This window comes from Eleginops maclovinus, chromosome 20 (assembly GCF_036324505.1).
Source record: "Eleginops maclovinus isolate JMC-PN-2008 ecotype Puerto Natales chromosome 20, JC_Emac_rtc_rv5, whole genome shotgun sequence".
In the NCBI taxonomy this organism is placed as follows: domain Eukaryota; kingdom Metazoa; phylum Chordata; class Actinopteri; order Perciformes; family Eleginopidae; genus Eleginops; species Eleginops maclovinus.
Genome location: NC_086368.1, coordinates 18,553,276 through 18,569,482, shown reverse-complemented (window position 1 = coordinate 18,569,482; position 16,207 = coordinate 18,553,276). Strand labels below are relative to the sequence as shown.

Sequence of the window (16,207 nt, the reverse complement as noted above, 5' to 3'; positions counted from 1 at the left end):
ATCTTATATGTGCACCTGTGTCAAAGTGCAGCTAACAGATTATGTTCCTGGTTCTCAAAAGGTGATTGCGAGCACAAAAGCAGCAGTCTTTGTGCCAATGTTGTTAACCGATTTGCCTCTATCCTGACAAATGTTACGATACTATGTTTAGATAAATTAAAAATCATTGTCTACTTGTGCCTCGATCAACATGACCACATAACAGCGTATTTGCAACAAACCTAACATTCAGAAACTTGTCTACATCTGCCTTTCATCAAACAAATGTTTATGTTAGTTTTGAAAGAAGATATAAAGGTAGTTCAAATGTCTTGAGTGTGTTTAGAACTAGTCGATTCATATAGGCCCTAGAGCGGTGTGTGTTCGCCTTACATAATGATTGGCATTAATATTTCCTGACCTGTCTATCTCTCAGAAAAAAGTGTTACGGCGAAGCCGATGGATATGATGCAAAATTCCCTGACCACCTTCAGAAAATGCCTGTCCCCGTAAAGGTCAGGATCTGGGCGCTATCCCCGTTCTTGTGTTGCCCGTTGTGTGTGTACTTAGGGCATCATGCAGAGATTATGATACCATGTAGGGTTGATACTGCAGAGACAATAGACAGACTGCTGGGGAACCTTTCACTGTTGGTTTTGTTGATATGAGTGATTTATTATTTTTGAGCACTCGGTGAATTCCAATAGGTGTCTGATTTGGAAATGTTTTTAAGTCTCATGCGTCGCTTTGCTGATTATTCAGCAATTGGGAAATGGATTTTTTATAACCTCATGTTATCTTTGCATCCTCATGTTCAGTGCATCGCTCCAGGATCGGTGAGCTTAACATCATCTTCCAGATGCCATGTGGACGCATTGGGATTAAACACCATCTGCACCGTACCATCAGATAGTTCGGTGTTTGTGGGCATACTTTTTGACATCATAATTTAAAGTCTTTCCTCTCCTTCAGAAACCCCATTACCCAAAATCAAATTGAGAGTTTCGAGAGACTGATTGCAGTAAGTCGCTCTATTAGTAATTTATAATGTATTGGCTGTATGTCCATTATAATTCTATATTTCATTTTCTTTGTCACAGATAACTCTTGCAGGCGAAATGAAGCGATCGGAATCTATTATGATGGCTGTGTGTTTCTTGATTTGTCTTCTTAAATGAAATGTCCAATCCCAGAACACATTCCAGATCATCATTTAGGTGAAGTGAGGGCTGAACGGTAGTCTGATCCTAGGGCAGAGAGGAGGAGGGACACATGGAGAGCTGTCTAGGAAAAAGAGTGGCCAATCTATATCTGCGAAGTTTAGCTACTTTGAAGAAGGCTTTTAACTGCAACTTGTCGTCTTTCCTCACAATCCAAAATCCCAGCAGAGCTCTCTAACCGGCCCCAGTAAATGCATCTTTATGCCCACCAATATTTCTGGAATTACTATTTGGTTTCATGGTAATATTCCTGACAAAAAGATTGTGTTTACAATCCAAAAGTCAGCTGAGCGGTACATGTTAGAACGAAGCTAAATATAAAATCACTTGCCAAATTGACAGGAGATTTGATTAACGCCAGGATTTAGCTTTCTCACAGCTCATGCGCTAATCAAACAATTTTTTTAAATCATCATGATTATATCTCTCATGAACGGCGCGATGACTGTGAATTTGCCGATGAAACTGTTCTTCACCAAACTTCAAGCTACATTCATGCCAGCCGTGACAGACATTCTCTTGCCTGTCTTTGAAGCACTTGGCAATGTGTTGCAGTCTAGCAATGGCTTTTAGCAGAATGTTCCAACTAGAAAATCTTTCAAATCTAGCACTTCCTAGTTTACCTTCTGACAGAGTGGTAGTACAGGTCACGACCTCTGGCCGCAGTTCTGGATCCACGTCGGGTTCGACAAGGCTGAAGGGCTCCCCCTGTCTTTGACTTTGCCTCGGGCTTGTGAGGAAAGCAGGTCCACTCAGCCATGTAGAGAGTGAGAGCTGTTCAGCAGGTAGTGCTCTCGTGGCATGATCAGCTGGATTCAGACGAGTTGGCACAAAATGCCACTGATGCACCTGTGTGGATCGCCTGATACGTTCTACTCGGTTATGGACATAGACATAAAACCGTCTCTTCTCATTAGAGATGTAGCCCAGCACCACTTTTGAGTCTGTAAAGAAGTTCACTTCATCCAAATCAATGTCTAGCTCTTCTTGAACTAATTCTGCTACTTCCACAGCCAGCACTGCAGCGCAGAGCTCCAGTCTCGGGATGGTGATGTCTGGTTTTGGAGCGAGTTTCGCTCTACCGAAGAGGAAGCCCGCTTCACTGTCACCATCAGCGTTGGTAAGCTTCAAATAAGCAACAGCACCCACTGCTTTTATGGATGCATCACAGAAAATGATTACCTCTTTCCTCTGTGCTGCGGACGAAGGGATTGAGGTGTACATCCTTGGGATGCTAAGCTGCTGTAAGTGCTTTAAAGAATCTTTCCATCTTTCCCACATACCTTGCTTCTCTTCTGGCAGCTGTTCGTCCCAGTCACAGACATCAGAAGAGATGTCTCTCAGAATGACACGACCTTCAATGCTGACAGGCACCGCAAAGCCGAGGGGGTCGAACAGGCTGTTGATGACTGATAGCACTCCACGCTTTGTAAATGGCTTCTCATTGGTGGTCACCTGAAACATGAACAGGTCTGTGGACAAGTCCCATCCTAATCCTAGGGTACGCTGCATAGATGGTGTGCTTTGTCCAAGACCCAGGCCCTGTAGTCCGGTGGCCAGATCTTCATCTGGAAAGGCGCTTGTGATAGTCGAACTGTTGGATGAGATCTTGTGCAGGCGTATATTTGATTGTGCCAGCATTTTCTGGGTTCTGCGCAGCACATCAATAGCCTCAGTCTCTGAAGAGAAGGATTTCAATCCATCATCCACATAAAAATGGCGTTCGATGAACATCCTTGCATCACTCCCATAGTCTTCCTCGCCTTCGATGGCAGCCCTTTTTAGCCCATAGATGGCGACTGATGGTGATGGACAATTTCCAAATACATGGACCCTCATTCGAAACTCTGCAATGTCTCCATCCAGGTCGTGGTTCTGAAACCACAAGAACCGAAGGTAATCCCGGTGTTCCTCGTTGACAATGAAATTGTGGAACATTTGCTCAACATCTGCCATCACTGCATAAGGTTCGCGTCTGAATCGGATGAGCACACCGACCAAGGTGTTGTTGAGATCTGGGCCCTTGAGCAGCACATCATTAAGGGATACGTTATTGCATTGAGCACTGGAGTCGAAGACTATCCTGATTTTTCCAGGCTTTTGTGGATGGTAAATGCCAAAGCTCGGGAGATACCAGCATTCTTGATCAGCACTAATGGGAGGAGCGCGTTCTGCATGGTTCTTCTTAAACATCTTCTCCATAAACTCCACATAATGATCTTTCATCTCTGTGTTCTTTTTCAGCGTCCGACGGAGGGACATTAGACGATGGACGGCTTGACCTCTGTTGTTGGGCAGGCGCTGTCGAGTGGAACGAAAGGGGAGTGGAGCCATCCAGCTATTGGCCTTGTCTTTGTGGAATTCTCTGTTCATGATATCCAGAAATGTCTGGTCTTCTACAGAAAGTGCCAGCTTGTCATCATCGGCTGTTTGCTTGAATATGAGTTTGCCTACATCCTCCTTAGTCTGCGTCTTTTCACCTAGGGGGCAGGTGTCTGTGTACCTCTCCCTGATGTGAATTCTGCTCTCACAGGGGGTGAGGAAACTGGGTCGCCCATTTTCAAGTATGTTGGTCTTGAAAGAACTCACAGTGGGTTTGTGAGCTCCTCTGAGGCAAACGTCCCCTATGATCACCCACCCCAGATCAAGACATTGAGCGTAAGGTGCATCATGTGGGCCGTTCACCTGACTGCGTACCTTGTGTGCCCTGATGATATCCCTGCCTAGGAGGAGAAGGATCTCTGCAGAGGGATCCAGTGGAGGTATCAGAGACGCGATGGGCTTCAGATGAGGGTGATGAGCTGCAGCCTCAGGCGTAGGTATTTCTCTCCTATTATCCGGAATCTGGTTACATTCAGTGAGTGTCGGTAATGGCATAGGTGCTTTCCCATCCATCCCCTCAATGATGAAGCCGTTGACTCTTCTTCCGCTGGTGTTCGTTATGCCAGAGCATGTCTTCATTGTATATGGTAGAGCTTCACTTTGTACGTCAAACATATCAAAAAAGGAAGACCTTGCCAGTGATACATTGCTCTGGTCATCTAACATTGCATACATTTTCTTCTTCTTTTCAGGGAACTTGGTTGGATAAACATAGACCAGGCAAATCTTCGAGCATGACTTTCCCTGTAGCCCCTTTCCACATACCTCTGTGCAACTGGAGGAGGTTTCAATGTAGTGTGGGTTGTCTGGCTCCCCGCCTTGACCCTCTGTAGGTGTCTTTGGATCTTTGACTGACCAGGGCAGTGGGCCAGCATGCAGTGCTGACACGTGACTGTTGCTGTTGCACTCTGAACAGTGAATCACTGCTTTGCAGTCTTTTGCCCTGTGCCTTGTAGATATGCAACATTTGTAGCAGATGGAATGCTCTTTGAGTAAACCTTTTCTCTCGTCCAATGTCTTCATTCTAAAGCCCCGACATTTAGCAAGAGAATGTGGCTTCTTGTGAATGGGACATTGTTTATCTGGATCAAGAGGTGGTGTATAAGCATTTGCATCAGGCGTGTCGATTTCTGTTTTGTTTGCTGTGATGGGTGTTCTAATCTTTGTCTGCTTCTCTTGTGCTTTTTCTGCTTTGGGATGTGGCGTGTTGTAGCCTTGAAGCATAAAGCTGGGGTCTGTTTTCATTTCAGCATGACTGTTCAGAAACTCGACAAAATAAGAAAAGGGTGGATATAAAGCATTATGTTCTTTCTTATATCTTGATCCTTGCTTGATCCAAGCCTCTTGGAGATTATTCGGTAGCTTTTCAACTATGGGGTTTATTCCTCTCGACGTATCAAGAAAACTGAGGCCTGGTAGATAGCCTTCGTTCTTCGCTGCTTGTAGCTCAAGAAGGAGGTCAGCGAGTTCTTGCAGCAGGTGGTTGTCTTTGTAGAAGATCCGGGGGAAACTTTCCAGACGCTTAAACAGGGACGCCTCAATGGCTTCTGATGAACCGTAATTCTTGTCCAGCCGCTGCCACAGACGCCAGAGGCCTGTCTCTGGATTGTTCACATGAACTGCTCTAATCCTCAGGGCATGTTGAAGCGACTCCCCGTCCAGCCATTTTGTGAGTAGATTGAGCTCCTCGCTGGCTTTGAGGTTTAGTCCTTCGATGCCATTGCAAAACATAGACTTCCAGGACAAATAAGTCTCTGGTTTGTTGTCAAAGACCTTGAACCCAGTGGTTAGAAGATCACGGCGTGCAAGGTAAGTGGCGAGATCTGAGAATTCTGTTGTTCTGGACATTGATCTGCTTTGTGAATGTGTGTTGTCTGTTCTGGTACCTATGTTAAAGACAGGTGGGGCTCGATGAGGATGCCATCCAGCTGGGGTCCCTGTAGCCCACCCAGGTGTGTACTGAGTGACTGGTGGTGGCACACTGTACCTAGGCTGAGATTCTCGCTGAGGCCTTTCTTCCATCTCAGGTTCAGGCTCATCTTTAAAGTGAGTTTTGATGTATTCTGCAACGCGTTTGACTGGATCATGCGTTGTTACTGGGATAGCTGGAGTGGTCAACTCACGGTCATCTGGGCCTTCAGCTGCCGCCTCAAGGACTCTTGCTGCAGCGAGGGCTGCTTCAGCCTCACCCTCCTGCTTTAGAGCATTCAGCCTTGCTTCAATCCGTGCCTTCTCGACCTCCATATCGATTTGGCGTTTGGCAAACTCGGCTTTGGCGCGGGCAGCTTCAGCTACAGCCCGTGCTCGGACTGCAGCCATGCTAGCACTTGACTTGCTTGACCGGTGTGAAGCTGACGTTTTTGCTGATCCACACTTTGATCTAACTTCCATTTGGGAGACGGGAGGGGTGTTATGTGCATCTGACATCTTGACTGGTTAGAGATGTAGCTCTTGGTGAATAACTTGATGTGTTGACTAATCTTTTCACTCTTCTGCCCTCAGCTATGTGTGGTGCTACACAGCCTAGACAGCGAGTTAAACAAACTGATCCAAGGAGTCTGAAGAGGCTTTCAGAGCGTTTACTTGACACAGTATTCTTGTGAAACTGCAAAAAATACAAAAATACAAAATAAAGATCTGTTTTCAATCTACTTGCATTGTTAACCTACTCTAGCATTACGCTATCTAATTTATGCTACAACAAAGGACCAGTTCAATGCTAAGCTCCACCGAATTGCTAGCTAGCACAACATGTTGTTTCATAAATGCACAATTACTCTTTACACATTACAAACATGAATATATATGCTAAAATTAACCCAAGCACATATAGTTGACCTAGTTACAAAATGACTACTTACAGATTGTCCTGTATCGAGTGCATTGCGAGCAACAGAAACAGCACGTCTTTCTCCCTCGTTTACCGTTTGCACACTAACCACACTGAACGTAACTTACTGACTAAATTAAAACCGATATCTAACTTGGCCACTAGATGGCAGTATTTGACCACATAATAGGCGATTTTAGCAACAAACCTAGAGACAGAATACATATACTAGAGCTGTTACCGTCTCTGCAACAAAACCAGACTCCCCATCCAGTGCCAACACAGTCCTTTATACACCCATATTGCGTGTAGGCTGAATTTATTTGATCCAAACCCGTAAACAAGTCATTTAATACTCAAACACGACTAAATAAAATAGGTATTTAACCCTCCCTTACAGTAGGGGGCAATGTGCAAACTTCACGTCACTGTGGAGACCGTCATCTAAAGTAAAGTAGAGGAAGAAATCACGGAAGCACATGGCAACGAGAGTGGAAATGTGTCGATGAAACGCTAAACAACTGGATATTTAATAGTTTTATTTTTGTGTTATTCTCAAGCTGTCAGCATTGCCGTTTGAAAGCATTGCATCTTTATCATTGTAACGGCAACGTCCTGTTGGTCTGCTAACGTGCAGCTAACAGTTTATCGTTTCCATCATGGTTCGTCAAAAAAGGTGAGTTCGGCCAAATTTAGCAGCATGTTTTTATGTGCCAATGTGATTGTTATACTGCTGAATTTAGCCTCTTCCTGAGGCAGAATTGTTACGATGCAGTCTATGTTTATGATGTGTTTAGTAAATCTTTGTCTAGTCCTTTTGTTCCTCTTCCAACATGACCTACAGTAAACACTACGTTATTCCATCATTGTAACGCTTAACATTTTCTAAAAAATTGTCTACAGTGCTGCCTTTCATAAACCAGCTATGTTTGATTTAGTTTTGTTTATTATGAATGTATTAAGGTATCTCTAAACTTGAATCTTGAGTGTGTTTGAATTAGTTCTGTTATTATATGAGAGTGAAACCCTATGACGCGGTGTGTTGTATCGTCATAAGCATAATGATTGGCTTATTAAATATCTGTCTCCTTTCTTTTACTGCTCAGAACTATAAAGATACCAAGGCTAAAGAAGCCAGAGGAATATGATGAAAATGACCCTGAAGCCTACAAGAAGATGCCTGTCCCCGATAAGGTAGAGCAGCAGATCTGTCGCTGCACGTTTGTTGTTGTTGCTGTTGTGGTGGTGTCACTGTAGGGTTCCAATAAGACAGAGATTCATGATATACAACATGTAGGGTTGAGATACTCAGAGACAATTAATGAAGTATGACATGTAACCTACAGCTGTTGGTTATTGATTAATAATGAAAGGTGATTTGTATTTATTTTTTAGCATCTCTTGAATTTCCAATAGGTTTTGACTGTTGGAATTTATTTATTAATCTAAACATGATGTGGCTTGCATGATTTTAAACAATGTGGCAATTGAGGCCAAACTGACGATTTTTTCTATAATACTGTTATCTTCTTCTTCTTGTTCTTCTAACCACACTCTGGTGATATTTAACTCCTACATCAATCACGCATCTGTTAACCATCAACAATCTGTCACCACATCGACTCTGTTCTGGTGTTGTGGATACTTTTTACATCATATTTAAATGTCTTCCCTCTTCCTTTCAGAAATCCTCACAATACACAAAGGACAAAATTGATGAGTTTCATGATGAGAAGATTGCAGTAAGTCCTCCTTATTAGTAATTGTGTAGTATGTGGATCTGGCTGTCTATACGTTCTCTTATTTATTTTGCTGCGTTTTTTCTTTGTCACAGAAACTTCTTGCCAGCGGCGTTCAAATGGAGAGCGATCAGGAGGAACTGGATGATGAGGTGATGGCTTGTGTGTTTGCTTGGATTTATCTTCATTAAATAAATGTAAATCAAGAACAAATTCAAGATCATCTGAATTTCACAGGAGGAAGTGATGGCCCTGGATGATTCGGAGTCAGATGATGAGGAGGGAGAAGAGGAAGAGGAGGGGACAGACATGGAGAGTGATCTAGAGGAGAAAAAAGAAGATGGTAAACATCAAATCTAATTTTTTTGCGAAGGATTTTAGCTTACTTTCAAACAAGGCTATTTAACTGCAACTTTGTCGTCTTCCTCAGAGCTTCCTAATGAAATGGCGTGGGGCGCCAAGAAGAAGATGTTCTATGACTCTGACTACGGGGCCACCAGTAAGCATCTTTTATCTCCACCAATATTATCTGGCGAATTCTGATGGTTTGGTTTTCTGAATGGCTAATATTCACTGATGCAAAAATGTATTTGTGTTATTACAGAGGGGAAAAAGCAAGATGAGCTGGAAGCCGAGGAACAAGAGGAAGAAGAAGAAGCTAAAAATATCCAAAAACGTTTAGCTGCAAATCTGAGCGAGGAGGATTATGATTTAAACTTTTTCCAGGTATTTAGTTATTCTCTTCAGAACATCTGCAGATAAATCAAAATCTAATGATATAAAGTGGGTTTTTAAAATAATTTTCATTGTTTTATTCGTCTAATTGAAGGGATTTGCTGTGGAGGAGAAGGATGAAAACAAGACTGTGGAAAAACAGGAAAGGATTGTCAAAGATCTGAAGCAAATGTCCCAGAAAGAGAAAATGAAACTTTTGAAAAAGGAGTCGCCTGAGCTGCTTGAACTTATTCAGGATTTCAAAGCAAAGGTAAAACACAGGCAATTAACCAAAACAAACGTGTAAAAAAAACTCAGCTTTAATAAGCCAAAATATATTTGCATAGTTACCACAATACAACATGTTGTTGATGTGAATTATGTTGTGTGTGTGCAGCTTAATGAACTGAAAGACGAGCTGCAGCCTCTTGTACAGATGGTCAAAGATGGAAAGATCCCACCAGGAAAGGTGAGCACGTTTAGCTTCATTTCTAGTTGTGGATTTGCTGCTTTGCTGAATTTTAAAGAATATGATAAATATTTTTGTACCAAATGAAAATGGGAAAACAATGTGAAAAGGTGGAACATTGTGATTACCCACTGTCGGTCTTAGAGCAGCAGCTTCATTGCAGAATTATTTTGCACAACATACCATCATTAGTCTTTTCATAATCAAAGCTAAATGAACATCACAGTCATTATTTAACCTGCTTAACATGGGGCTGTATGAGAATCCACATACAAATCATCTTTGCTGTTATTGGATTCATCATTAGATGAAAAGGCTGCTGTTCTATTAATAAAGGGTGAAATATGATGTTTGGTGGCTGTGTTGTAAGCTTGTAATGGTCCTACGTCTTAAGGAGTGCCAGGAAACGCATCGGGCAATGAACCTTTAGAAATCTGAGCCATTCTTTGTCATGTTTCCAAAGGGTGCAGAGTACCTCAAGACAAAACAGCAGCTGTATCTCAAGTAAGTTGTGAATCAATTTCTGTTACTCATTGTTAGATCAAAATCAAATCAACTATTTATAAAGCCCTTTAAAAACAGCCGCAGCTGAAACAAAGTGCTGCACATGGATAAAAATACGTAGCACAAAACACAAAAACAATATAAAAACAATAAACAATAACAATATCAAAACAACAAGACCAATGAAACAAATATAGAAACAAACAAGTCAATGTTTTTTAATTAATGGCCAATGATTCTTTTGTCGCAGTTACTGCACGAACATCAGTTTCTACATGGTGCTGAAAGCAAAGCGAATCCCTGCTCATAACCATCCCGTGATTGAAAGACTGCTCACCTACAGAAATGTGAGTGCACACAGGGACACCTGTGGAACAGCACCGTACATCATCATCATTTGAAAATGGCAGATATCACTATTTGGACTAGGATATCACTTTAGTTAAAACCCTCTGTTTAACTCTTCTTCCTGCAGCTCATCAATGAACTTAGTTCAGTGGATGCTCGGCTTGCACCGCAGTTTCGCCAGCTGCTAGCTGGTGAGGAGAAAGATCATTCCAGCAGACCTCCACAGGGCAAGAAGGCCAAAGTCTCCAATAAGAATGAAAAGGTGAGATTTTTGTGTCCTTTTATTAACGCTATTGCATAACCCGAAGGGCAACCTCGATTTTGCTCAGTTGATATCTTGTATGACTCTTGAATGGTAATGAGTACACGTTGTTTGCAGGATTCTGAAGAGACTATGCCTGAGGTGGAGGACTCTGACTCTGATCTGGACGAGGAAGCGGCTCTGCGTTTCTACAGAGATGTGGAGGAGCGTTCAAAATTGAAGAGAAAGGTCGATGACCCAGAAACGGAAAAGTATGTTTGATTTGAGTCTTTTTAAAATGGCTGTTGGGACAAGTTCAAATCGGTATCTGATCAATGTGAATTTGTTCCAGGTTGGAAGACAATGGAAATGTGGAGGAAGATCCAGATGCTAAGAGAGGCATTACTTACCAGGTACAGTGTTAAAACCACTCGTGCACACACACACATACACACACATACACACATGACACACATGACACTCACACCCAGAAGAGTTAATACTAATAATATTACAGATATAACAGAACACAAACCGTATTTAATTTGCATGTTAAAGCAGCACATGTCTCTATGTAGACTATTCAAGTCCCGGTTTTTGAAGAAAAACTAAAGAAGGTAGATCTTTGGTATAGGGAGGTTACAAGTACAGTTGCTTATAAGAAAGTGTTTCTTTTCAATATATGGTACCCCTTACACCATGTTCCCTTAATGCATTTAATTTTGAGGTCCTTTAATTTAACAATATGAAATTAGTTTGCGTAATTTAAAGGCTATAAAATAGTAAATAGCCGCTCTTTCTTACGCAGTGTGTCCTGTGCAATGTATTTTCTGATGGAAAGGGATTATGGTTGTCTTGCGACAGTGGAGCCAACCACCATTGGTACCATTTTTTGAATGCTACGGGGTTGAAGTTGTCTGTTGCCACTTAAATTGTTGTCATTTCTGTACAGTTATTCTAATTATGTAACTCTTCCAATTTCACAGATGGCCAAGAACAAGGGACTCACACCAAAGAGGAAGAAGATTGACCGTAACCCCAGAGTCAAGCACAGAGAGAAGTTCAGACGGGCCAAGATCCGCAGAAAGGGCCAGGTTTGTATTCCACATATTGATGAGACCATTTTTGTTACACTGTTTCAGTGTATCATAAAGCTTCTGAGGATGGCAGGCTCATGAGTTTGAATCCAGATTAGATGTTGTAAAACAAGTTCAGCATTTGACAAGGTTATTCAATTTCCCCAGGTGCGAGACGTTCGTCGCGAGGAGACGAGATACAGCGGAGAGCGGTCTGGTATTCGTGCTGGTGTCAAGAAGAGCGTCAAACTTAAGTAACCAAACAAGAGTCCAATAAGTGGAGCAAAGGGGTTGAAAAAATACCAATGGATTGAACTTGTAGATTTTTATTATAGATTTGTAGTAAAGCATGTCACCGAATTATTCAACCGTCAGTCCTTGTTGTAGAAAAGACAATAACATGACTTTGTTCTTGTCAATAAACGTTTAATAAAGTTTCAATAACTTGTCTTTTGTACAGAAACAGCATTCAAAGCTTGGATGACCATTTTCTTACAGTATATTAGAAGGTCATGATGTGTTTATGGTTATTACTAAGGTTATGCCACCATACAGCTTTATAAGTATGATGTATTCAAGCAGAGCTCAACAAACGGGTCAGCGCACAACAACTTATAGCTGCATCATGACTCGGGCGTGCAGTATGGATGATTTCTGTCAGCCCCCTAGTTGAGTTATAAACTTGTCGTGCGCTGAGGTCAGGTTGCTCACTATCCTCTCCTCTATCTCCACCTCATTCTTGGCATCCTCCTCTGAGAGGATCAGCTCAGCCTGAGTCTCGGGGGTCACCACCACCACATAGCCCCGTCTAGAGTCCAGCACATTGGCCACTACCGCCTGATGCCTGTAGGTGTCAAGAGCCCGGCGAGCCTTGTCCAACAGGATGGATGCATCTGTCTCCAGCTTAAAAGAAATGACAAAAGCCTGAGGGGCCCAGTCCTTCACCAGCGGGGACAGTATTTTGGGTACCATGTTCAAGCTGAGCTGATGGGGACAAAGAAAAAGTATATTGTCATCAACAACCAGGTAAAGTAATACTTCAAACTCAAAAAGATAATTTGTTCATCTCTGTCTAACCTTGTGCTATCATGTATTCTTGATAAAAAGTGTTTTTCTCACAATCAAAAAAGGAGTAAAAATCTGGATGGATGAATGTAAATCAGTGTTTATCAAGAGCTAAACTATATTAAAACATCTGTTAAACTCAAGTCTTGCAATGTAATCCAAATCATTTATCTAGTCTTATACTCACTACTTTATAAATGTATTATTTAAAACACTTCCAAAAACACCTTCACGCTTGTTGATAAATGCCATTCTATTTACTTCAGACAATTACTTTGGGGGGTTATTATTGAAGAATGCTACAGAGAGAGTATTTGATAAACAAATGGTCACTTTGTGGGTGAAGTCTCCGTGTAGTCTACAGCCATGCTGGCAGCTCACAGAGAAGATTGGAGCTTAATTCACAAGCAGACATTGCTACCCCTTGAGTGTCATTTAAAATAAATGTGTTTTCACCCACTTGAAGAGGTCCATTAGAAGACTGGATTTTGTGTTCAGGCATCTCAGATGCTGGGATGTAGAAATCGGACACAGCTGCAGCCAAGTAAAACATGGCCATTGATCCTATGTGCAGAATAGGGAGTTATGAGCAATAAGCTTAACAAAAGCCACAAATTCAACCTGAGGTAAATTGTTAATCTGTACCTATAGTGCTGAGTGCCTGTGCTGCTGCTTTGAGTAGATGCAGATACTCTGACAGAGTGCTGAACTCGATTGGCAGAATGAGTTTGCTTTCCTTCACTTCCTGGTATCTCTTCAGAGCTTTGGCGATGTTGGGAAGCACCTGCTGGTTAACCACCACTTCTCCAGAGGATGCTTCTTCTTCTCCTCTGAACTTTAGGGCATCCAGCATGTTTATGGTAGAAAACATTCGAGCGTAGGGGTAGAGGGAGCGATGCCTGTGCAGGAAGATGACTGCGTAGCCTGAGTCCATGAAATACTCTGCTGAAGAGGCTCCTCGCCTTCCGCTGCTGAAGTTATCCAGGAAGCGGACGGTGCGGGATTCTAGGGGAACTTTGGTGCCTCCTGATGTGATGAGAACCACTCTGCGACCCGCTGCAGCATGATGACTGGCAAAAGCGGTCATCTTCTCTTTAACCTCATCAACATGGCAGGGGACTGCAAATTCTGATGCCAACTTCCCATCAATGGAAGATACTCTGGGTCTAGCCATCACCTGATGAGAGAAAGGGCATCATAAGGATTGTAATGTAATGTTAAATGTTTTTTTCCTTGTTTCTTGTCTTAATATTTGTCCTTGTTGATGTTGAAAATGGAGCTGCTGTGATGCAAAAATGGTCAGACTTGAACTGACAAAATACAAGGATCATTGTATCGTATCCTCAGGAAAGAGGATTTAGAGCAGCATAGCAGTGATTGACATTAACAGTCAGTAAGATATGTTAGGTCTGTGTTTAATGGGGTACTTTGGATTTGAACATCCATTTAGCCTGCCTGTTAAACCGGTTATACAATGTCTTTCGTGGGTCTGGAGGGAGCTTTTCTAAATTTTAAGAAAAATGTAATGAGTAATATACAGTAGAAATCAGACAGCTGCAGCCAAGTTAAACAGCATTAATTCACAATTGCAAACTAAACATTTGACAACATAGGCTCAGCCTGGGCTTGAATCACACACATGTTTTTTAACCAAGTGAGACAAACTGGGGCCTTGCAGACTTACTAGCCAAGAAGTTTGATAACTAACTTGGGTGGCCATATGGCAAATATCAGATCCAGCGAATTTGGAGCAGAATACCACGGACTGGAAATCTGGATATTTTCTTCTCTACTGCATTGATTTGACCATTATTTTAGGGATGCACAACAATGGATTTGTGCCAATATGGTGATATTTTTCAACTCACTATGGCCGATTGCCGATAGTGATTTATAGTCAATAAGTTAATTTCAGAGAACATCATGTCCCTCCAGTAGAAGAAAGACATTATTTACAGCTATAGTGATGTCCCACTGGCAGATTCGGGCATTAAATACCATGCTTTAAAAGGTGGATTGCTGTTTTTCAACTTGTGCAGTAGTAAAGTAAAGTATGCAGGAATACAGGACTTTTTGCGGTATTAGTAATTTAACTTAAGTAAAGGACCTGAATATTTCTTTCACCTCTGCTCACAGTATGCATAAATCCTACAGTCAGTAAACCTATCAGGTGAGCCTTGACCTTAACATTTTGCGTAATAAAAGTATATTTGATGGCGTCAGATGCACTAAAGGACACATGGCCTATTAATGTCATTGTGTTAAAGACAAAATAAGGTTTTCTGTGTGAAATTACTCATTCACACGCTGCACCTCGTTGAGCTGCATGCTATTAGACAGTTGTATGCAACTGTGACAACAGCCTTAATAAAAACCACGTTTGCCCTACCACAATACTCACAAAGATAAAAATGCAAAATGCCCTACTTCAGATTTCGAGGTTGATGTCAGCCAGCTTCACAACAACTTCTGCACTTCCTGAAACCACTGAGCTGATTTCTTTGGTCTTAATAAACAGAGAAGAAAACCTTCAGCGCCCCTAGTGGCCGTAAACTGCACTGCCACCACGCAGGTGAAATAGTGTCGTATGTCAATTACTCTTCTCACTTTAAATGAGGTGTCGTGTCACACTTATTTAATCAGCAGTCGCACACAGACTCCCATGGGGCAGAGGGGGGGGGGGGGGGGATTTCTCTTAACTGGACCATCTCTCTGAGTCAGTGAGTTTCATAAGGACAACAGGCATCTTGAACGGTTTGGTGCTGCTGATCTGGTTGTTTTATATTTAGATTAAGTTTTTATTATAGAAATCAGATATTAGTACAGTTCTATAGAATCACTCATGACGCATCCATAATTACAAATACACAGATGAAATGCAGTAAGACTTCTTTCTTATTGCATATGGTCCAATATGGTAGACTCATCATACACATATTTTATACACAATGATCAGATGCCTATTTGGTCGTCAGGTGGCATTTTGCTTTAGGTCTATTTGTCTTTCTTTTTTTATGTTTTTGGACTATATTTAGTTTATTCTGGATATGGCTTGTAACCAGAGGTAGGGAGTAAGAAAGCACATTTTCTCCAGTACTATACCTAGTACAAATTTGAGTTACCGTACTTGTACTTTACTTGAGTGTTTCCATTTAATGCTACTTCATACTTCTACTCCACTACATTTAAAAGGGAAATAATGTAATTTTACTCCAGTACATTTATTAAACAGCTTAAGCTACTTTTAACTAAATGCATCTCTAAAAATGTAACTAGTGGACTATCTTGTAAACTTGGACTATTGTAAATGTCCGCTCTGTGGGACGAGTAAAGGTATTCTGATTCTGATCTCTTCACAAAAGAGTCGAATTATTTCAAAAAATAAACTACAACTTTGTCTGACTACAACAGTAAAAAGCTTCTTGATGCCACAATATTATCTAGAAATGTCACATATATAAATATATTTTTTGACAATTGTTACTTCTACTTTGTATACTTTAATTACATTTTGCTGATAATACTTTTGTACTTTTACTCAAATAATGGATCTGAATACTTCTTCCACCACTGCTTGTAACCTTACAAAGTGAAACAATTTTATTTGAACAAATAAATGCTGTAAGCTCCCTGAATGACC

The 16,207-nt window shown here is 41.5% G+C and overlaps 2 protein-coding genes across 3 annotated transcripts; one reads left to right on the top strand and one right to left on the bottom strand.

The window, feature by feature from the left end:
• Positions 1 to 6,740: 6,740 nt before the first annotated feature.
• Positions 6,741 to 11,946, top strand: utp3 (UTP3 small subunit processome component). The gene is made up of 16 exons (XM_063911602.1): positions 6,741 to 7,087; positions 7,518 to 7,605; positions 8,097 to 8,153; positions 8,246 to 8,302; positions 8,388 to 8,493; positions 8,581 to 8,649; positions 8,755 to 8,876; positions 8,980 to 9,135; positions 9,262 to 9,333; positions 9,797 to 9,837; positions 10,088 to 10,184; positions 10,313 to 10,447; positions 10,565 to 10,698; positions 10,779 to 10,839; positions 11,413 to 11,520; positions 11,671 to 11,946. Exons 1-16 carry the CDS (start codon positions 7,071 to 7,073, stop codon positions 11,758 to 11,760), a joined length of 1,410 nt encoding a protein of 469 aa, XP_063767672.1. The 5' UTR covers positions 6,741 to 7,070; the 3' UTR covers positions 11,761 to 11,946.
• Positions 11,813 to 15,110, bottom strand: ppcs (phosphopantothenoylcysteine synthetase). 2 transcript variants are annotated; one of them, XM_063911603.1, is made up of 4 exons: positions 14,995 to 15,110; positions 13,213 to 13,744; positions 13,028 to 13,131; positions 11,813 to 12,486 (listed from the first exon to the last, which is right to left on the bottom strand). In XM_063911603.1, exons 2-4 carry the CDS (start codon positions 13,739 to 13,741, stop codon positions 12,160 to 12,162), a joined length of 960 nt encoding a protein of 319 aa, XP_063767673.1. In that variant the 5' UTR covers positions 13,742 to 13,744; positions 14,995 to 15,110; the 3' UTR covers positions 11,813 to 12,159. The 2 variants fall into 2 exon arrangements, with proteins under 2 accessions (XP_063767673.1, XP_063767674.1); XM_063911604.1 differs by having other exon boundaries at positions 14,969 to 15,051.
• Between the last annotated feature and the right edge of the window lie 1,097 nt (positions 15,111 to 16,207).

What these genes read in the sequence shown, in the direction of transcription:
- utp3 (XM_063911602.1), top strand. An exon ending in AAACAGCAGCTGTATCTCAA is followed by an intron (nt 9,838 to 10,087) that starts GTAAGTTGTGAA and finishes CTTTTGTCGCAG; the next exon opens with TTACTGCACGAACATCAGTT. An exon ending in AGATCCGCAGAAAGGGCCAG is followed by an intron (nt 11,521 to 11,670) that starts GTTTGTATTCCA and finishes CAATTTCCCCAG; the next exon opens with GTGCGAGACGTTCGTCGCGA.
- ppcs (XM_063911603.1), bottom strand. Translation starts at nt 13,741, where the DNA reads ATGGCTAGACCCAGAGTATCTTCCATTGATGGGAAGTTGGCATCAGAA. An exon ending in ACAGGCACTCAGCACTATAG is followed by an intron (nt 13,132 to 13,212) that starts GTACAGATTAAC and finishes TTCTGCACATAG; the next exon opens with GATCAATGGCCATGTTTTAC. An exon ending in CTTCTAATGGACCTCTTCAA is followed by an intron (nt 12,487 to 13,027) that starts GTGGGTGAAAAC and finishes TGTCCCCATCAG; the next exon opens with CTCAGCTTGAACATGGTACC.